Genomic DNA, 21,626 nt, shown 5'->3' on the forward strand with positions numbered 1-21,626 from the left:
CTATGCCTGTGCAGTGCTTGGTCCCAACCCTGTGCCCTGTGCCTGTGCAGTATCTGGTCCCAACCATATGCCTGTGTCTCTGCAGTGTCTGGTCCCAGCACTGTGCCCTGTGCCTGTGTAATGCCTGGTCCTATCTCTGTGCCTGTGCAGTGCCTGGTCCCAGCCCTGTGCCCTGTGCCTGTGTAATGCCTGGTCCTATCTCTGTGCCTGTGCAGTGCCTGGTCCCAGCCCTGTGCCCTGTGCAGTGTCTTGTCCCAACCCTGTGCCTGTGCCTGTGCACTGCCTAGTCCCAGCCCTGTGCCCTGTGCCTGTGCAGTGCTTGGTCCCAGCCCTGTGCCCTGTGCCTGTGAAGTGTCTCTTCCCCCAGTCCTATGCCCTGTGCCTGTGCAGTGTCTCTTCCCCCAGTCCTGTGCCCTGTGCCTGTGCAGTGTCTGTTCCCCCAGTCCTGTGCCTTGTGCCTGTGCAGTGTCTGGTCCCAGCCCTGTGCCTGTGCAGTGTGTTGTGCCAGCCCTGTGCCCTGTGCAGTGTCATGTCCCAGCCCTGTGCCCTGTGCAGTGTCTTGTACCAGCCCTGTGTCCTGTGTCTATGCAGTGTCTTGTCCCAGTCCTATGCCTGTGCAGTGTCTAGTCCAAACCCTGTGCCTGTGCCTGTGCCTGTGCCTGTGCAGTGTCTGGTCCCAGCCCTGTGCCCCGTGACTGTGTAGTGCTTGGTCCCAGCCCTGTGCCCTGTGCCTGTGCAGTGTCTGTTCCCAGCCCTGTGCCCTGTGCCTGTGCAGTGTCTGGTCCCAGCCCTGTGCCCCGTGACTGTGTAGTGCTTGGTCCCAGCCCTGTGCCCTGTGCCTGTGCAGTGTCTGTTCCCAGCCCTGTGCCCTGTGCCTGTGCAGTGTCTGGTCCCAGCCCTGTGCCCTGTGCCTGTGCAGTGTCTGTTCCCAGCCCTGTGCCCTGTGCCTGTGCAGTGTCTGTTCCCAGCCCTGTGCCCTGTGCCTCTGCATGCCTGGCCCTAGCCCTGTGCCTGTGCAGTGCCTCGTCCCAGCCCTGTGCCCTGTGCCTTTGCAGTGTCTGGTCCCAGCACTGTTCCCTGTGCCTGTGCAGTGCCTGGTCCCAGCCATGCTCCTGTGCAGTGCCTGGTCCCAGCCCTGTGCCTGTGCAGTGCCTGGTCCCAACCCTGTGCCCTGTGCCTGTGTAGTGTCTTGTCCCAGCCCTGTGCCCTGTGCCTTTGCAGTGTCTGGTCCCAGCACTGTTCCCTGTGCCTGTGCTGTGCCTGGTCCCAGCCATGCTCCTGTGCAGTGCCTGGTCCCAGCCCTGTGCCCTGTGTAGTGCCTGGTCCCAACCCTGTGCCCTGTGCCTGTGTAGTGTCTTGTCCCAGCCCTGTGCCCTGTGCCTGTGCAGGGCCTTGTCCAATCCAATGCCTGTGTAGTGTCTAGTCCAAACGCTGTGCCTGTGCCTGGGCAGTGCCTGGTCCCAGCCCTGTGTGCTGTGCCTATACAGTGCTTGGTCCAAGCCTTGTGCCTGTGCGGTGTCTGTTCCCAGCCCTGTGCCCTGTGCCTGTGCAGTGCCTGGTCCCAGCCCTGTTCCCTGTGCCTGTGCAGTGCCTTTTCCCAGCCCTGTGCGCTGTGCCTGTGCAGTGCCTGGTCCCAGCCCTGTTCCCTGTGCCTGTGCAGTGCCTTTTCCCAGCCCTGTTCCCTGTGCCTGTGCAGTGCCTGGTCCCAGCCCTGTGCCCTGCGCCTGTGCAGTGCCTGGCCCAGCCCTGTTCCCTGTGCCTGTGCAGTGTTTTGCCCCAGCCCTGTGCCCTGTGCCTGTGCAGTGCCTGGTCCCAGCCCTGTGCCCTGTGCCTGTGCAGTGCCTGGTGCCAGCCCTGTGCCCTGTGCCTGTGCAGTGCCTGGTCCCAGCCCTGTGCCCCGTGCCTGTGTAATGCCTGGTCCTAGCTCTGTGCCTGTGCAGTGCCTGGTCCCAGCCCTGTGTGCTGTGTCTGTACAGTACTTGGTCCAAGCCTTATGCCTGTGCAGTGTCTGTTCCCAGCACTGTGCCTGGCAGTGCCTGGTCCCAGCCCTGTTCCCTGTGCCTGTGCAGTGCTTGGTCCCAACCCTGTGCCCTGTGTCTATGCAGTGCCTTTTCCCAGCCCTGTGTCCTGTGCCTGTGTAGTGCCTGGTGCCAGCCCTGTGCCCTGTGCCTGTGCAGTGCCTGGTCCCAGCCCTGTGCCCCGTGCCTGTGTAATGCCTGGTCCTAGCTCTGTGCCTGTGCAGTGCCTGATCCCAGCCCTGTGTGCTGTGTCTGTACAGTGCTTGGTCCAAGCCTTATGCCTGTGCAGTGTCTGTTCCCAGCACTGTGCCTGGCAGTGCCTGGTCCCAGCCCTGTTCCCTGTGCCTGTGCAGTGCTTGGTCCCAACCCTGTGCCCTGTGTCTATGCAGTGCCTTTTCCCAGCCCTGTGTCCTGTGCCTGTGCAGTGTCTGGCCCCAGCCCTGTACCTGTGTAGTGCCTGGTCTCAGCCCTGTGCCCTGTGCCTGTGCAGTGCCTTTTCCCAGCCCTGTGCCCTGTGCCTGTGCACTGCCTGGTCCCATCCCTGTGCCCTGCTCCTGTGCAGTGCCTTTTCCCAGCCCTGTGTCCTGTGCCTGTGCAGTGTCTGGTCCCAGCCCTGTGCCCTGTGTATTTTCATGGCTCTCCTTTTTCTACCTTAGGGAAAGAATAATATTTATTTTACATAGCTGACCATCAAGGAGACAGGAAATGATCCAATCTTGCTCCCTGATCAGGGTCTGGCGTAAGTTTTTGCGTTATATGGAAAAACTGGCATGAAGAAGCACTGACAAGGCAAGTCCTGGTTGAGGAGGTCTGGAACCAGACCATTTTTGGGAGCATTTAGTAAGATGGGTTCCAGCACCCTCTGGTCACCACAGCCCTCACACCCGAGATTGTTTTTGGGCACAGGACCTGGTCATGCTCTGTTCTCTTTGGCTTCTTGTGTTAGATTTTGCTCCTGCAGGTGTCCAGGTTATATGGCTTGCTGTTTTGGCTTTGTGTTCCCTCTGCACTTCAGCTATTGAGTTTTATGCAATCTTGCATTAAAAAAGAGGAAGTAGAACTAGGACAGGTGTTTCGCTTACTGGCGAAATCCCCATTCAGCAGTCTGCATCTCCTATTGCAGTGCTTGGGTTTCTTCCTGGCTCCAGTTTCCAATTCTGGCTTCCTGCCAATGCGAACTCTGGGAAGGAGCAAGTGATGACTGAAGTAGTTGGGTTCCTGCCACTCACAGGGGAGACTTGGATTGAGGTCCTAGCCTGGCCTCAGCCACTGTATGCATCTGAGCAGTGAACCAGTACGCAGGAGCAGGGACTCAAACCAGCTCTTCTGATATGGGATGCAGACATCCTAAGCTATGCCTTAACCACTGTGTCAAATGCCTTCCCCTGGGGGTGTATTTTTTGATAAAGTTAAGAGAAAAAAAGATAATTCTTTTTTTAAACAAATCATTTTATGTGAGGGGCCGGTGCTGTAGTATGGCAGGTAAATCCTCTATCTGTGGTGCTGGCATCCCATACGGGCACTAGTTCAAGTCCTGGATGCTCCACTTCTGATCCAGCTCTCTGCTATGGTCTGGGAAAGCAATGGAAGATGGTGCAAGTCTTTGGGCCCCTGCACCCGTGTAGAAGACCCGGAAGAAGCTCCTGGCTCCCGGCTTCAGATTGGCCCAGCTCTGGCCATTGTAGCCATTTGGTGAGTGAACCAGCCGATGGAAGGCTTCTCTCTCTCTCTCTCTCTCTTTGCCTTTCCCTCTCTGTGTAACTCTTTCAAATTAATAAATGAATCTTTAACAAAAATAATTTTATGTGATTAAAATAAATATTATTTTTGCTCTAAAATGGAATTATTTGGTTGTTCCAGATGAAAATATGTTAACAAAACTTAAAGATTCAAATAAATCATAGCAGGTAATGCCAACTCATAATGAAATATTTTTGAGAGACAAATCTTAGATTGAATAGCCTTTGTCTTGAGCATTGAGAAACAGTTGTTTTTTCGTACTATTTGTTGAACTCTTAGTATAGAGTTAATCATATGTGTATAAAGTTAATTGAAAATAGAGCTTATTAAAAATAAAAGTGAGAATAGGAGAGGTAGGAGGAAGAAGAGTGGGGGGCAGGTATGGTGGGAAGAATCACCACGTTCCTAAAGTTATACTTAAGAAATGCATGATGTTTATATCCCTTAAACAAAAGGCTTCTGGGAAAAAAATAAACCCCAGAAATAAATAAAGATTACCACTCAGAAATTTTAAAAAAAGATAAATCTTAGAAAATTTATATGTGATTAGGTCAGCAAATACTGAAAGGAAATTATTTATAAATGCTTTTAAAATGCAACATTAATTATGAGAGATTTTTACTTTGGTTCTGAAATATGTTTCTTTAAAACTTTAGCACCTTCTGAACTTCAAGGCTTTCTGCCTCGTCCCCGTTTTATGGTTCCTTATAATTGCCGACTCTGCCCCTTCTTAGAGCTTGACTTTTCTTCTGACTCTGCTGCAGTCTGCCGCGAAGGCCTAGCATTCTTTCCCCAGTGTTACTCACTCATGTGCGCCTGGATTTTCTCAGTACACTCATATCTAAACTGTTCTGTGCAACCAGCAAAACATGACATGCATTTGTTTTTAAGAGCTTTACAGTCACTGCTGATGTTTCTGATCTTTCTTGCTCACATTTTTGTCTAATGCTGTGTGTACTGATAACCTGGAATGCATGCTCTTCCAACGTCTGAGTCCAGGCACCTGGACGTCAGGCACCTGGATGTCAGCATCAAGTTCTAGGTTTTCTTTTCTTTTCTTTTCTTTTCTTTTCTTTTCTTTTCTTTTCTTTTCTTTTCTTTTCTTTTCTTTCCTTTCCTTTCCTTTCCTTTCCTTTCCTTTCCTTTCCTTTCCTTTCCTTTCCTTTCCTTTCCTTTCCTTTCCTTTCTCTTTCTCTTTCTCTTTCTCTTTCTCTCTTTCTCTCTTTCTCTCTTTCTCTCTTTCTCTCTTTCTCTCTTTCTCTCTTTCTCTCTTTCTCTCTTTCTTTCTTTCTTTCTTTCTTTCTTTCTTTCTTTTTTTCTAGTGGAAAAGTAAAATAGCAAAGTTTATTAGGGAAGGGACATCTGTAAGAACGGATGGGCATCTCTCCAGACAGAACCTGAGGGAGAGTGTCCAGTTACTCGGACTGGGGAGGAGGAATGAGGTTACATGGTTGAGTGGAGAGAATACACCTGAGCAGGCAGGCGGGCAACTCAGCAGAGAGGTAGAGGGCTGAGCGCACAGTCCGGTTGAGGCTGGGGGTTTTTAAGGAGATGGGGTCTTGCTTCCCCACCTCTGCTCCTCTTGGAACAAAGGGCTTTTTGGGTGTAAATAGAAAAACTTCTATCTGAGTTTTCCCTTGAAGGTATCAGACAGGAGGAAGGCTAGCTGGCGCCATCCTGAGTTTAGAGGAGGGGTGAGCAAACCCCCTGGAGAATTGGAATCCAGAGCAGGGTGTTTAAAATGCAGATACTGGGCTGCATCTGGGAGATTGTGGGAGATTTGTCAGGCGGAAGGGGCAGGGACCTCCACCTGGAAGGTTATCGGGTAGGAGGGGGCAGGGCAGGATGCAGAACCACCTGAGCAGCCCTCTGGACTGAGCAGGACAGTCTTTCCTAGGCCACTGTTGCACACCATAAGACAGATGGCAAGAGGAAATACCCAAATCCTCCTTGACACCCACATGCCAGCTTTGAAGAAGCTACAGAAAATGGAACTCCATCCATAATCCCAAAAAAAGAATTTTTGGGTATTTGCCTCTTGAGGGGGGAATGTTAGGTAGAAAGTCAGATATGAGCTTATGTGTGTGTGACAGGCCTAAAGAGAAGACATCTATGTCCAGCATATGCATCTGCATCTCAAAATCATCCCGATAACATTTCAAGTTCTAGGTTTTCTTAATGGTTTCCTGCAGGGGGAGGTAATCACACAGCAGGAAGCTTTTCTTTACCTTTTAGTATTGGATTAGGAAGAAAAGATTTTTGTTTTGTCAAGTCAATTTCTTGCGTTTTGTGCCACCTTCATTAATTTTTTAATGCTTTGGGAAACCTGAAACTTAAACGAATTAAGGTTTTTCCATATCTAAGTAACTTCTGTATTTGCTTTCAGAAAATTCTAATTACCACTCTGGTTAAATAAATGACAATTATTTCACGGTAGCTGGTGACTCTCTTTCGGTCAAGTGTTTTCAAACTTTTGGCACCTTTGCCAGGTTTCCTCTCTGTCAAAATTCCAGGTTAAGTCATTTTACATAAGAACTGACTTTGAGATGTTCCAGCTGGGTGATATATTAGCCAGCTTTTCATTACTTTAACTGAAAAGCCCGAGAGGAGATTTTGGGAAGGAAAAGGTTTATTGTGGCTTTTTTATTTTTTATTTGGAGGCTCACAGTTCAGGATCAGGTGGCAGTGGTGGAGCTGGTGGAAGGCAGTGGCCACACGGTGAGCCAGGAAGCAGAGAGAAGCCAGGCTTACGGAACCAATCCCCTTTCAAGACTTATCTCCAGAGAGCCAGTCTTCAGTGGTGCAAAGACCTCCCAGGGCCCACCTCCTAACTATATCAGGCCTCCATCCCAACCCATCAACCATTCACTTTTGTGGGTTTTAAAAATATTTTATTTATTTACTTAGGAGGTAGAGTTACAGACACAGAGAGACAGAGAGAGAAGTCTTCCACCTCCTGGTTCACTCCCTAGTTGGATGCAATGGCTGGAGCTGTACCCATCCAAAGTCAGGAGTCAAGAGCTTCCTCTGGGTCCCCCATGCAGGTGCAGGGGCCCAAGGACTTGGGCCATCTTCCACTGCTTTCCCAGGCCATAGCAGAGTGCTGGATTGGAAGAGGAGCAGGAGGGACATGATCTGGCGCCCATATGGGATGCCAGCACCATAGGCAGAGGCTTAGCCCACTAAGCAACAGCTCTGGCCCCTTGCTTTCATCAATTAACTGTTCATGTAAGAATTTGGGTTTCGACATCAGCTTGAGTTTGGGCAGCCAAGTCCTGTTCAGTCCATAATAGACTCCCTGGGAGCTTCAAAGAATATATTTGTTGTCTTGTGGAGGTAATAGACTAATGAGACATGTTTGTTATATTGGATTGTATAGGAGGTACTGTCAAATAGTAATGCTAAATCTTTCGTTTATATTTATATGGATATGTTTTTGATGTGAATATTTTAAGTACTACGTAGAATTGAGATGAGTCAGATGGTCCTGGTGTGATATTGTCAGTAACTGTTGTTATCTTAAAGCCCCGTAAGCAATGAAAATATCTGAATTTCCTTGCAAATTGCTGGAATCTCATCAGAATTTCAACCATACCTATTCCGAGTCTTCCATTATTCATAGTTATGATTCTTCTTTAAAAGCATTTTCATCCAGACTGATAGAAAACGCTCTAAAAAACACTTTTGAAAAGTAATTTTCGATAACTATAAGACAAATGGTCTAAATAAAATTTTCTTGTGTACTATTTACAGATTTCCATGCTGGGTAAGAGAATGTCAAGTATCATATGAAGTCAGCATTTCTCTTTTGTTTTTTCTACTAGAGGGTGTAGCTCTAGTAGAGTTTTGCTGTTGTTATTTTTTAATGAGAAGGTATTATCAGGGAACCACATGAAAGAATTCCTTCATAACTCCTCAGCATTGTTTAATCTTATTTAGGTTGACACCAGTGACTCCATCTTGATCTTTATTCCCTCCTGGCATATTGTGACATGGTGCTCTAAGCCACAGCCTGTGACATTGGCAACCCATGTGATTGCTGGTTCGAGTCCCAGCTGCTCCACTTGCAATCTAGCTCCCTGCCAATACACCTAGGAAAGCAGAAGAAGATGGCTCAAGTGATTGGACCCCTGCCACTTACATGGGAGACTCAGATGGAGTTCCTGGCTCCTGGCTTCCTTTTACTCCAGCCCCAGTGATTTCAAGCATTTGGGGAATGGACCAGTGGGTGGAAGATCTCTCACTCCTTTCCCTCCTCCCCCCATGTGTGTGTGTGTGTGTCTCTTGCCCTGCATTACTATGCCTTTCAAATAAATACACAATCTTTTAAAAAACATCTTCCGAGCATACTGTCAATCAACCATTCTGTAACCGGGTTCCATTTGCTCCTTGCTTGTTCCATTTGTTCCAGGTTGGGTTTGAGCTGGTTGTTGATCCGGTTCTACACTGTGGGGAGGGGAATATTTGGCCACCAGCAGTCAGTGCCAGAAACCCCTTTAGCCACATCTGAGCAACAAAGGAGTTTTAGAAGGAGCTGACTTTAGGAGAACTTTACCTGGAGTCCCTTGCTAAACTTCGCTCTATTTGTTTTGTAGAGTCACCGTGCCAGTGTGCCAGGCCCTTCTGTAGAGCTCTGACAGGCGGTAGACACAAAGCTCAAAGACAACATCCACAGGAAATGAAGTCAGCGCACAAAAGACTTGCCTGTACCTCCATGTTTATAGCAGCCCAAGTCACAACAGCTAAGATGCAGAGTTCACCCAGATGTCCATCAGCTGGCGACTGGATAAGGAAATTGTGGTACCCACAGGACACAATATTACTCAGCCGTGAAAAAGAATGAAACCCCTGACTTTCTCAACAAAATGGATGCGACTAGAGACCATTATGCATAATGAAATAAGCCAGCCCCAAAAAGATGGATGTCATATGTTTTCCCTGATTTGTGGTTACCAATACACAGACAAAAGATGCAGTGTTTATGATTGAAATTGACATTTTGAGATTTGATAATTGTTCATAGCCTTGTCTATACTCCCGAGGAGCAGTGGTTTTTCTATTTTGTTGAATGCTTTATTTAGAGGAGGGTTAAGCTTATGACTGGTTGTTTTTAAAGGAAGATAAATATTTACTCAGAACAAAGCTTCCAACAGTTGATTTTACATTCTAAGCTACAAGGAAAAAGCAAACTGTGTAGCGAAGGGAAGACAAAATGAAAAGAAAAGCAGTGTCCTGTCTTTTCTTCTTGAACTGGATAGTACTGGACCATTGACCCACACCCTCTGGCCTGGCCTGTTTCTCAAGAACATTGTCATGGTACTGGCGCACTCAGGACTCTGCGTGCAAACCACCTCGCTCTGGAGGCTGAAGGTTACCTACTGCGGCTGGAAGCTAGGGGAGCCGTGCGCAAGCTGGCCAGCTGGCTGCTGATAACCGCAGCCAAGCCGATGGCAACCCGGGAGGTATTCACCTGAGGCAGAGCGCTGCTGCCCAGGGGCATTTCTGTTGCTTATTCGCCGGTGACTTCTGTATTGTTGGGGATTTTTTCTGCAGGTGTGTTTACTGCCAGCGTCCCATTGACCTCCACACTTAAGCTTCGCAGCTATTGGGACAAGTTCCTATTTGTAAACAGAGACGAAAGCATTTGGTTTTTTCTCCCCACTTGATTGTTCCAATCAAAACCTAGAATTTTAATTTTATGATGCTATGGTTATCTGCAGATGTTCAATGGAATGTGTTCTCTTCTGGAGTGGATACAGTTGGAGCTGTACCATTTTGAGCTACACGTGTAGAATGCCTGGCTTCCAGGCTTCCAGCAGGCTTAGGGACTTCAGGCTCCCGGGGGGTGCAGGTCGGACAGGACACCTGCTCTGCTGTGCTCTTCCAGCCTCAGGGGTCTCTGATGTTAGTGTCTGGTGAGTGATGTCCGTTCCCCTACTTATAGAAGTAACTACGCAAATCCGGTCAAATGAAAACTTATTTGGAAAGAAATTGGTCTTTTTAAAAATTATCCTTGGCAAAGTCAGCATGTCTGTGAGAGAAACATTGTTTTTGAAGGACACCTGTAATACACCTGTTGGAAAATTGCAGTTCTCATCATTGTTTTAGAGGGTTTTCCCCTTTATGATCTACCTGTAGATTGGGTTGGATCCTAAGTCTGTCTAGTTTCCCCTAATGTCTCGCTGCAACCACCCAACTGAGAATGAAACTGCTCTTTCCCAAGGTCCTGTAAGCTGATGCTGGAAGATTTAACATCATTCCAAGGGATCCGGCTCTTGTCTGCTGCGTATCACATGCAAAGTTCGTCATACTGCCTGAGGCCACACCAGAGACGTTCAAACTGCAAAGCAGGTTGAGAAACTGATGTCCAAACAAGCCTCATATTAGAATGAGGTTTTTCTTCCTTTAAGCTTTGCCCTTCTCACATCTATCTTTTTATTTTATTTATTTATTTTTTATCTGACAAGTAGTTAAAATTTCACAATTAATAGCCACTGCGGGTAACTTGACAGATCTGACCTAAGAAATCCTTTACTCCACCTACTGGGAAACTTTGGTATCGCTCCAAGGCAGCTTTTGTTAGAGTTTTACCAGTGGTCCCTTTTGAGAACACTCTCTTAATTCTACCCAGTCGTGAGTTATTAAATGACAAAATTACTCTAAGTTATTAATTAGTTAAATAAGACAATGTCTGTGTTATTGCTGATACTACATGCTGTACCTGGGTAAGTCCTTCTGGGGAAATTGAGATCTAGCTACACAAAAGAGAACAGGCTCGATGACTGCACCAGGTCTCCCAGGCATTCATTCCAGCACTGAGTCCTGGGGCTTGGGGACACGAAGCCGGGCCACTGTTTTCTTAGAGGAGAACAAAAACTGACCGCAGAGAAAAAGTCAAAGCCCGGTGCATTCAAGCAAATTGTACTGAGGAATCCAGATTACTTTTTGATTTTGAGAAAATATGACCTTTTATTTTTTTCCTTTAAAGATTTATCTTATTTATTTGAAAGACAGAGTTACAGAGAGAGGTAGAGACAGAGAGGGAGAGAGGTCTTCCATCTGATGGTTCACTCCTCAGTTGGCCACAACAGCCAGAGCTGCACCGTCTGAAGCCAGGAGCCAGGAGCTTCTTCCGGGTCTCCCACGTGGGTGCAGGGGCCCAAGGACTTGGGCCATCTTCCGCTGCTTTCCCAGGCCATAGCAGAGAGCTGGATCGGAAGAGGAGCAGCCGGGACTAGAACCGGCACCTGTATGGGATGCCGACGCTTCAGGCCAGGGCTTTAACTTGCTGTGCCACAGTGCCAGCCCCAAAATGTGACTTTTGTACAATGCAGTTGTCATCAGCTGAATGATGCCCCTTTCTGAGCTAGGAAGTGGCATTAAGAACAACCAAGGACTTCTCCAGTTACATTCCTGTTACACTGTGGCCATCAGGTGATGTGTGGACTTATCAGCAGTAGATGAGTTCTATCTCTGTGAAGAGCATAACTCATGGTGCTGAATTACCCCTCCCTTTCTGTTGGCTGACAGCAACTGGAGACAAGTATTTCTGGCACTTATGATATGAAGATTTTGATTTCTTTAATACCTCTGTTATTGACCACCTCAGGAATGGAATGCCACATGTAATTAGGTTGAACCAATGGCTGTGCCCAGGAGGCAGGATTTGTAGGCAGCTGACCAAGCCGTCAGAAAGCAGGCATGCCATGGTGTTGAGACACAGTCCCCATACCCAGGCTTGGTCAGCGTGGCTGGATCCTGCAGGAGGTGCAGAGTGGGGTGTTACTCTCGGCCATTGTTGCACTGGATCAAGGGACAAGAAAGGTGTGTACAATAGACACGACCAGGGAGCACAGAGCAGCCTGACCAGTAATTGAATCAAGACGCTTCTCAGTTCGGGTCAGGATTGTCTTCTCCACCCCATCCCTCGGGACCTAAGTTTTGTGATGGCTGGAACTTTGTATACTGAGGAATCCCTAGCTCCCCAGAGGACAACTGACACAAAGAAAGCACTCAACAAGCAGTTATCAACTGAAAGAGTGAGTGAGTGAATCCATTCATTTCCTTCTCTTTCGTGAGTGCAGTCCCTGGCTGTGATAGAAACACTTTCAGATCAAACATCTTCCCTGTATGGAAGAGCTGAAAACCGTGTTCAGCTCCACCTCCAGCCGGCTGGAGCAGATGAGCACTCTAGCCACGGAGTCACACAGATTCTTAGAGGGGATTCAGTAGTAGCATGGTGAGGTGTCCATGCAGGAAGGGCAGCATTGCGCTGTCCACCGTGTAAACCTTAGCTTCATGTGGGCAGGCACTGTTTCTGCTGATTCACGTCTGTCTATTTGCCAAGTGAGTGCACTGATGGATGGGAGAAAGAGAAGGAGAGACTCAGCACCCTGGCAGCTCTCCCATCCCCCTCTGCGCCCCGGCCGCCTCCTGTCCTTGGGTTCCCAGGGACACCCTTGCTTCCCAGCACCTTTTGTTTTACTTTCTTTCTCTTGTGCTAGCTCAAGATGATATCTATTTCTTGCAACAAGAATTTTAGTGAAACGATTTTAATGAAAGCATAGGAGAAATATGTCATCACTGGCACATATAAGACCCCAAAAGCAAAAGTGGAAAAATTGGATTATATCAAGTTAAGAAGCTTATGCACAGCAAAAGAAACAAAGTGAAGAGAAAAATCAACAGAATAGAAAAGTAGATTTCTAAATTATTTCCTCTGAAAGATTAATATTGGAATATCTAAGGAATTTTAAAAACTCAACAACAAAATAATAATACAGTTAAGAAATTGGCAAAAGACATTATTAGATGTCTTCAGAAGAAGAAATACAAATAGCTAACAGACACATAAAAATGCTCGCTACCACTAGCCATCAGGGAAGTCAAACCAACATGACAATGAGGTGTCATCTCACTGCAGTTAGAATGATGATTATCAAAAAGATCAAAAATAGCAACCACTGGGAAGGATGTGGGGAAAAGGGAATCTTTATAAACTGCTGATGAGAGGTAGATCTGTGCAGCCATCGCAGAGAACAGAACGCTAACAATAGGTCTAGCAGATGACCCAGTTATCCCTCTTCTGAGCACATATCTAAAGGAAATGAAGGGGCCAGCACTGTGGCCTAGCAGGTAAAGCCACTGCCTGCAGTGCTGGCATCCCAAATGGGCACTGGTTCGAGTCCTGGCTGCTCCACTTCCGATCCAGCTCTCTGCTATGGCCTGCAAAAGCAGTAGAAGATGGCCCGAGTCCTTGGGCCCCTGCACCCACGAGGGAGCTCCTGGCTTCAGATCGGTGCAGCTCCAGCCATTGTGGCCAATTGGGGAGTGAACTAGCAGATGGACCCCACCCCTTTGCCTCTACCTCTCTGTAACTCTGCCTTCAAATAAATAAATTAATTAATCTTGAAAAAAGGAAATGAAATCAGTGTATGAAAAAGATACCTGCAGTCCCATGCTTATCTCGGCACTATTTACACTAGCCAAGATATGGATTCAACCCAGATGCTGCTAATGGATGAATGGATTAAAAAATGTAGTAAAAATACACAATGGACTATTACCCTACCATAAAAATAAATGAAATCCTGACATTTACAGCATGATGGATGGGACTTGAGATCATTATGTTAAGTGAAATAAGCAGACACAGAAAGACAAATACCACGTGTTCTTTCTTATATGTGGCAGTTTAAGATAACGATACGAACACATATATTTGATCTTAAGAAAGAGGAGTGGTTCCTAGAGGCTGGGGAGGGTGCCAGTATGGGAGAGGTTGGGCGGTGGGTGCTGAAACACAGTGTGGTGAATTTAACAGCTTCTGGCGTTTCGCAGTGCAGGAGGGCACCTACGGTTCGTGATGATGTATAAAGTTCTCTACAAAGAACTGAAAGCGAGGAGCTGGTAGGCTGCACATACAAAGAAAAGAGAAATGGAGAGGCTGGTTGCCTGAGAGGGTAGTTAAAGCCATGTATGTGCGTTAAAATGTTGCATTATACTCCATACGATGTGTGACTATTACACAGTAATTCACGATTTAAAAGTGAATGAAAATGTCTGAAGCTTTCCTGGACACTCACTCGTTCACTGTCCACCGTGTGCCCACTCGTTCTCTCATGCACGTTTTCATTCTCTGAGAAATGAGGCATGTTCCCCAAGACGTGTGCTCTGCACTGGCCCTAACAACGCAGAGACAAGACGATACACTTGCAAAGTAAGCTTGCCGAGTGGCTGCCAGAGGGTTAGAAAATTGAGCTGTAATATGGTAGTAGACACACAGTGGCGAGTTGTGGAAACCAAGAGAAGCATCAGGATCTGTGAGACCATGGAGCACAAATAACTCCAAACCTGGAGGAACTCACTGCCTCAGCCATCACTTCTCCAAGAGCCCCTCTGGGACGTCCCAGCCTGCCTAATGCCACACTGTGTCATGGGCAGCAGCTGTCCCTTCCTTTCCCCATCATCAAGGTCCGTAGTTGGCGACACAGGACTCCCCTGACCAACAGCTTAAAAGGACAGCCCGTCCACTGTCTGGGCAGGCTGCAAACCCTACTTTAGATTGCACTGCGCTGTTCTGTCTTCAATAAGTCTTTTTTATCTTGACCAGTTGCCTCTGCGCCTTCTTTGCTCTGGTTTCCTAACCCCAGCAGGAAGGCCACCCTGGCGTCAGCAGGGTTGGTTTTAGTGGAGACCACGTGGGCATGTCATCAAACACTGGTTTCCTCATTTTTGGTAAAACAGGAGAAGCTCGTAATCCTTCCCTGGCCATGGGTTTGGCTTGAGCGTTGCATAATAGAATTCTGTCCAGAAGTTTTGGGCATCTGTGAAGCACTTCCATCCGTTGGTTCACTCCCCAGTTGGCTGGAGCTGCACTGATTCGAAGCCAGGAGCTTCCTCTGGGTCTTGCCACGTGGGTGCAGGGGCCCCAAGACTTGGGCCATCTTCTACTGCTTTCCCAGGCCATAGCAGAGAGCTGGATCAGAAGTGGAGCAGCCGGGCTCGAACCGGAGCCCATATGGGATGTCAGTACTGCAGGCTTTATCCACTGTGCCACAGCGCCGGCCCCTGAATTTGCTTTCATTTATTTTCATTCCTCTCTCCCTCCCCACCTCTCTCTCTCCCACCCTCCCTCCTTTCCTTCCTTCCTTCTTTCCATCTTTAAGTGATCTATTATGTAAATTGCCCCATATCTGAAAGACTTCTTCATAATCACACTGACTTGGGTTTGGAACATCTAATTGTTACTCCCCTGGGTCACGGGATGACCAAGCCACCAGCCGTTGTAGAGAAAACGTGGGCTCCATCTCATTCTTGGGAGTGGAGGACATGGCCTGTGTTTCTTGCCAACTCGTGGTCCTGATCCCATGGTGTTCAGTTGCTGGTGTATGGAGTCTGCCTTCCTGAGAAGAACTGACTTTCAAGGGAAGATATGGAAGGGGATAGGACGGCAGTGGGAGGTGACTTGGGAGCCACTGCCAACTGGCACTCATCAAGAACAGATGGCAGACTATAGCCTGACCACAGCTGCCTTGGGGGCTGCCTTATTTGATCTCCTCCAGTTTCCCAAAAAGAATTTCTTATCTTTTTTTTTAAGATTTATTTTATTCATTTGAAAGGCAGAGTTAGGGAGGGAGGGAGAGAGAAAGAGAGAGATCTTCCATCAGCTGGTTCACTCTCCAGATGACTGTAACGGGAAGGGCCTGGCAAAAGCCAGGAGCCAGGAGCTTCATCTGGGTCTCCCACATGGGTGCAGGGGCCCAAGCACTTGAGCCATATTCGGCTGCTCTCCCAGGTGCATTAGCAGAGAGGTGGACCAGAAGTGAGACTTGAACTTGCATCCATATGAGATACCAGTGTTGCAGGGGCAGCTTAACCAGCTGCCCCACAATGCCGGCCCCTCTTCTTATCTTTCAACAGATTATCTCACGACACGTTCAGGTTCAGGCTCCCTGAGTTTGTCTCTACATCTAAACCAGGATGGCAACCCACTGGCAAGTTAGACTTTCCAAGAACTCACACTGACCCTCCAGGTGAAGGCCTCCACCACCACGACCCCATCCCTAAATCAACCTCTTTCTCTTCTAACCAGATCCTCACCTCCCACTAATGTTGGTGTGCACCCTCCTGCAGCTCAGCTGTGAAACACCACTTCTCAGTTCTCTGCACATTCTCAGCCTGACATTCAATTCGCATCTACTTCCTAACACTCTTTCAGCCTTCGTCTCATAGCTGTCACAGGGAAACCTAGCAGCCCAACTGGAAAATTCACATCTGTGAAAAGTGCCTGCTGTCTGGGTACACTGTTTGGGTTCCCCCCCAGCTCCCACCCCAGGCCCTCTTCTGTTCCTCCCACATTGTCTCCAACCATCTCTCTGATCTGGTTTCACACACACACATGCACACGTTTGCACACACGCACATACAGGCATACTCATCTCTGGCCCAGGGTACAGTTTGCTCCTGCTGAATGGGCAGACATGGTTCCAGCATCGGCGCCTGCTCACCCCAGCCTTCCACTACGACATCCTGAAGCCCTATGTGGGGCTCATGGTGGACTCCGTCCGAGTGATGCTGGTGAGTCTGTGTCTCTCTATCACCTCCACACACCCACTCCCACGCACACTCAGAAATCCCACAGATTGTTTCAGACACAGCCACACAGACTAACCCATTCACATAGCTTTCATTATTGTGTATCCTTGGTGTATCGTGTATTGTTATAATTGCTCCATTTTATGGTTATTGGCTGTTGTTCATCTCCTACGAAGTCCAAATCATGAATAAACTACATCAGTATGTGTGTTTAAGATAACACACTGTGTGCCTAGGGCTCAGTATCATCTGAGGTTTCAAGCATCCGTGGGAGGTCATGGGATGTGCCCCCCACAGACAGGAGGGGTCAACTGCACCTAAAACCCTCTGCTTTGTCATCCCTGCCTCCTGCACTCATCCCACGGCAGAATCCCGGGCCACGACTGTGAGAGCAGGACAAACGAAAGGAGCTCGCTGGCCAGGACTCCACTCCGGGACCTTATACCACGTCTCCTTCATGACCCTGGAGCCCATCATGAAGTGTGCCTTCAGCCACCAGGGCAGCATCAGTTGTGCTGGCCAGGGATCCCCTAAAGTGAGTCAGTCCAAGGGTACCCAGGCAGCAGGATGAGTTCACACTCTTATCTTGCGAGGAAGCGCAGTCAAGGTGGAGGCAGGCCCCTCTTCCAAACTCTAATTCTTCAATTCAGTGGACTGGAGGAGTAGTCAGTCCCACCAGACAGCAGGGCCGCCTGCTGCTTGCTGGCTGGCAACCTTGGTGACAGGGTGTATGTTCCAGGATGTCTCTTGACTGGGCTCTGGCCAGGCTTTGGCCAGGGCTTCTGCATGGATTTGAGCTAACCTAGACAGAAATGGACCCCAAATCCACATTCTCAGAGCCCTGCTCGCCATATCACTCTCTCCCCACTCGGAACTCCAGTTTTCTCATCCAAACTGTGCTCAGGAAGGAATGAAAAGGAACTGAATCCCAGATGTTTGTCTCTTAGGAGTTACGTCCTATCTCCTTAGCATTTACGTTGCCTTGAATTTCTGCTCCCTGAACTGGGGTCCTCCTGGCCCTGAGTTGTAGTTCAGCTCCAAAAAATATCCCCTGCTCTTGTTCTCCCCCAACTAATGTTTTCTTATTAAAGAAAAAGTGATGTGCGCAAAAACTTCTTCCTAAAATTCAAAACAAATTAAGTTTATTATGAGAAGACGTGTTTAATTTTATTGTAAAAGTTTGTGATTTTTAATTTTTAAGAAGTTTTGGTTGACCTGTAAACATCGTATATATTTATGGGCTACCGTGTGATACTGCGACAGGTATACACCGTGTGAATCGATCAGATCTGGATAATTAGCATCTTCCTCTCCTTACCATTCATCCCCTTATGCGTGAAGCCGTCAAGCTCCCTCCTCTTGTTCTTCACAAGGTATGCAGTGTGGTGTTGTGAACCCGAGTCACTCCACTCTACTGGGGGATCCTAGAAATTATCCCTTCCACCTGACAGTTTCGGCACCTGCTACCCAACATCCCTCTATAAGTAGACATCACTTTACAGACTCTTGTATTAAACCACATCTACTTTTTAAAGTCAGCAAATCTTCCTCAGATTATTTCCAAATACAGAGGCAAGCATAGCCTTAGCACACAGATATTGGGGAGATCTGAGAAGGTCAATGCCCTCCTCCTAATCCAGGACCAATGGGAAGAGCCCATCAGCCAGGTCTCCTTTCCGGACATACTGCTATCCATCTCCTTGATACCCTGGACACCATCAAGTGTGCCTTCAGCCACCAGCTCAGCATCCACACGCCCAGGGCAGTGATAACCCCATCTACAGAGTCTCTGCCCCCCCACCAGTGTGTACTCACCTACTGGGCAGGTGGGACAGCTCTACAAAAGACCAAACTCTGACCCCAGCACCACACCACACTCTAAACCAGACCTCACCTTGCCTCAGCCACGGATGTCTGACCCCCCACACAAGTGGAAGTCTGGCTGCTTGTGCTATCTTACAAAGCCATGAGTGTCACAAATGCTGTAAGACCTAAAGTGACGCGTGCCTCAGTGTAGCCTGTCCCCACTGTTTCAGGGACTCTCCACCCAGACCCCACCTGGCTCCTGGCCTGAGGCTCCTCCACATACCAATCTGTTGTGCATCGTCTTCCTAAGGAACTCCCAGTCCTAACTCAGGCCACAGGCGATCGGATGATTTTCTGTGTGAGGAGTGCCTTTCACCAGAATAGCACCATCCACAGGCTGACTCTTGATGGCCGCCTGATCCACTGCACCTGCCAGCTTACCCATGAGTGCACAGGTCCCATCTCTCCCTCCTGTTTTCCTTTCTTTACCAGGAACAGCCCAAAGGAGTTGACATACTTTGTCAAGCAGAACCAGGTCCCTATTCCTCCTGCAGGAGCTGGGACACACACGCTGGGTACCTCCCTGGTGCAGGGGTCGCGAGCTGAGATGCTGGGGTGCCAGGTGCTGGCAGGGGTTCCCATCACACGGGCGATGACTGAATGAGGCCCCAGCCCAGCAGCAATCAGCTGAGGCTCCTGGGCTGTGCAATTGCAGGGAGGCCTGCCCTGCATCCCAGGATGCTGGCTCCCACCCTGACCCACACACCCACTCCCACGCTCACCCTGACCTCCAGGGCACCCGGGTTGGGGCAGGTGGGGCTCTCAGCTGCTCCGGTACCCACTGCTCTGGCACAGACCGAGTGATCCAGCAGAGGAAGGCTCAGCTGCAGCAGGAGGGGGAGCTGGAGAAGGTCAGGAGGAAGAGGCGCTTGGACTTCCTGGACGTCCTCCTCTTTGCCAAGGTCAGTGTGTGCAGGGCAGGCCCGAGCTTGGCCTGGAAGCACAGAGCCAGGGACAGAGCCCGTGCCCTCTCTCCTGCTGTGGCCTCCCCCAGATGGAGAACGGGAGCAGCCTGTCCGACCAGGACCTCCGCGCCGAGGTGGACACGTTCATGTTCGAGGGCCATGACACCACGGCCAGCGGCGTCTCCTGGATCTTCTATGCCCTGGCCACGCACCCCGAGCATCAGCACCGGTGCCGCGAGGAGATCCAGGGTCTCCTGGGGGACGGAGCCTCCATCACCTGGTGAGTGAGAGCCCAGGGGGCGGAGGGGGAGGACCCTGCCTGTCTGGGAGGGGAAGCCCTGGGGGGCCCAGCCCTTCCCCTCCTCTGCCTGGGCTTTGTTTCAGGGAGCACCTGGACAAGATGCCCTACACCACCATGTGCATCAAGGAGGCGCTAAGACTCTACCCACCAGTGCCAGGTGTAGGCAGAGAGCTCATCTCACCTGTCACCTTCCCTGATGGACGCTCCCTCCCCAAGGGTACTAACTGCCCACCCTCACTCACCTAAGGGATGAACATAGTAGAGTAGGTATCTCTTTGATACAATGCTTTTATGCCTTTCAGACACACACACACACACCCCACAAATAGTGAAATAGCTTAATCATATGGGAGTTCTATTTCTGTCTTATTTATTTGAAAGTGAGAGTTAGAGAGAAAGAAGGAAAGAGAGAGAGCGAGCGAGCGAGCTATCATCCATATGCTGGTTTACTCCCAAGGTGGTCTCAATGACCAGGGCCGGACTGGGCTGAAACCAGAAGCCAGGAACTTCATCCAGGTCTTCCACATGTGTGACAAGGGCTCAAGCACTTGAGCCATCTCCTGTTGCTTTCCCCAAACCATTAGCAGGGAGCTGGATCTGAAGTGGAGCAGCTGGGACATAAGCTGGCACCCATATGGGATGCTGGTTTCACAAATGGTGGCTTTACCTGCTATGCCACAATACCAGCCCCTCTATTACTCATTTTTAAAGTAATCTCTATACTGTTGTTCAGAGTGTCTCTACTGACTTGCATTCCCACGACAGTGTGTTAGAGTTCCCATTTCTCCACATCCTCACTAGCATTTGTTACTTTTTTTGGATAGTAGTCATTCAAACATGGGTGAGGCAATGTCTGATTGTGGTTCTGATTTGCATTTCTCTGATGGCTAATGATATGGAGCGTTTCTTCATATGTTTGCTGGCCATTTGTATTTCTTCTTTTGCGAGCTGTCTATTCAGATCCTTTGCTCATTTCTTAGCTGGATTGGTTGTTGTTGTTGAGTTTTTAGGGTTCATGATGTTTTCTGGATGTTAATTGTTTGTTGGACAAGTAGCTTGCAAATGTTTTCTCCCATTCTGTAAGGAGTATCTTCACTCTGTTCTTTCCTTCTGACTATGACATAATCCCATTTGTCAAGTTTTGCTTTTATTGCCTGTGCATTTGAGGACCCAGTGAAGAAATCATTGCCTACACCAACATCTTGAAGCCTTTCACCTATGTTTTCTTCTAACAAGTTTGTAGGTTCAGGTCTTAGATTTAGATATTTGATCCATCTTGAGTTGATTTTTGTATATGGTGAGAGGCAGGGATCTAATTTTTTTTCTATGTATTTATGTTCAGTTTTGCCAGCACCACTTATTGAAAGGACTGTCCGTGGCAGGTGTTGTGGTGCAGGAGGTTGATCTCTGCTTGGGATGCCTGCACTCTTATCAGAGGGCCTGGGATTGAGTCCCACCTCCATTTCTGATGCAACTTCCTGGTAGTGTCTCTAGGAGGCAGCAGATGACAGCTCAAGTACTTGGGTTCCTGCACATACATGGAAGATCCTGATGAAGCTCCTGGCTCTGACTGACTGTTTTGGGCACTTAGAGGGTGAACCAGCAGATGGAAGACCTTTCTCTCTCGCTCTCTCTGTCCCTCTTTCAAGCAAATAAAGCTTAAAAGCTACCTCTCCTCCAATATATATATGTTCTTAGCACCTTTATCAAAGCTCTGTTGGCTGTTTATATGTGGATTCTTATCTGAGTTCTCTTTTCAATTCCATTGATCTATGTGTCAGTTTTTGGGCCAGAGCCACCATGTTTTAATCACTATAGATTTGCAATATGCTTTGAAATCAGTTATTACTGAACAATAAGATAGGAATAAGTGTCAAAGAGATCACATAACCAAGACAAAGTATCTGATAATAATAATAGAATTAAAAAGAAGAGAACCACCCAACATGGGATGCAGGCCACACAGCAGACCCATAGAATGACAAATGCCCTAAACAGCACTCTGGCCTCAGAATCAGCCCTTAAGGCATTCAGATCTGGCTGAAAAGCCCATGAGAGCATTTCAGCCATGGAAAGCCAAGACATTGTGGCAAAAAATGGCTTTCATGAAAGATCTCTGTGAGTGAGATCCTGGTGAAAAGAAGGGGACATCAATGAAGGAGGTACCTTTCTCTGAAGGGAGGAGAGAATTTCCACTTT

At 48.4% G+C, this 21,626-nt stretch overlaps 1 protein-coding gene across 1 annotated transcript; it reads left to right on the forward strand.

The window, feature by feature from the left end:
- Nucleotides 1-18,507: 18,507 nt before the first annotated feature.
- Nucleotides 18,508-19,673, forward strand: LOC138850364 (cytochrome P450 4A6-like). Its single transcript, XM_070076795.1, has 4 exons — nucleotides 18,508-18,616; nucleotides 19,017-19,123; nucleotides 19,216-19,406; nucleotides 19,511-19,673. Exons 1-4 carry the CDS (start codon nucleotides 18,508-18,510, stop codon nucleotides 19,671-19,673), a joined length of 570 nt encoding a protein of 189 aa, XP_069932896.1.
- The last annotated feature ends 1,953 nt before the right edge of the window (nucleotides 19,674-21,626 follow it).

This window comes from Oryctolagus cuniculus, chromosome 7, assembly GCF_964237555.1.
Source record: "Oryctolagus cuniculus chromosome 7, mOryCun1.1, whole genome shotgun sequence".
NCBI classification, from domain to species: Eukaryota; Metazoa; Chordata; class Mammalia; order Lagomorpha; family Leporidae; genus Oryctolagus; species Oryctolagus cuniculus.

Coding starts and splice junctions, on each gene's coding strand:
- LOC138850364 (XM_070076795.1), top strand. CDS start 18,508: ATGATTTTCTGTGTGAGGAGTGCCTTTCACCAGAATAGCACCATCCAC. Junction 19,124..19,215: donor ACGTCCTCCTCTTTGCCAAG/GTCAGTGTGTGC, acceptor GGCCTCCCCCAG/ATGGAGAACGGGAGCAGCCT. Junction 19,407..19,510: donor GACGGAGCCTCCATCACCTG/GTGAGTGAGAGC, acceptor GCTTTGTTTCAG/GGAGCACCTGGACAAGATGC.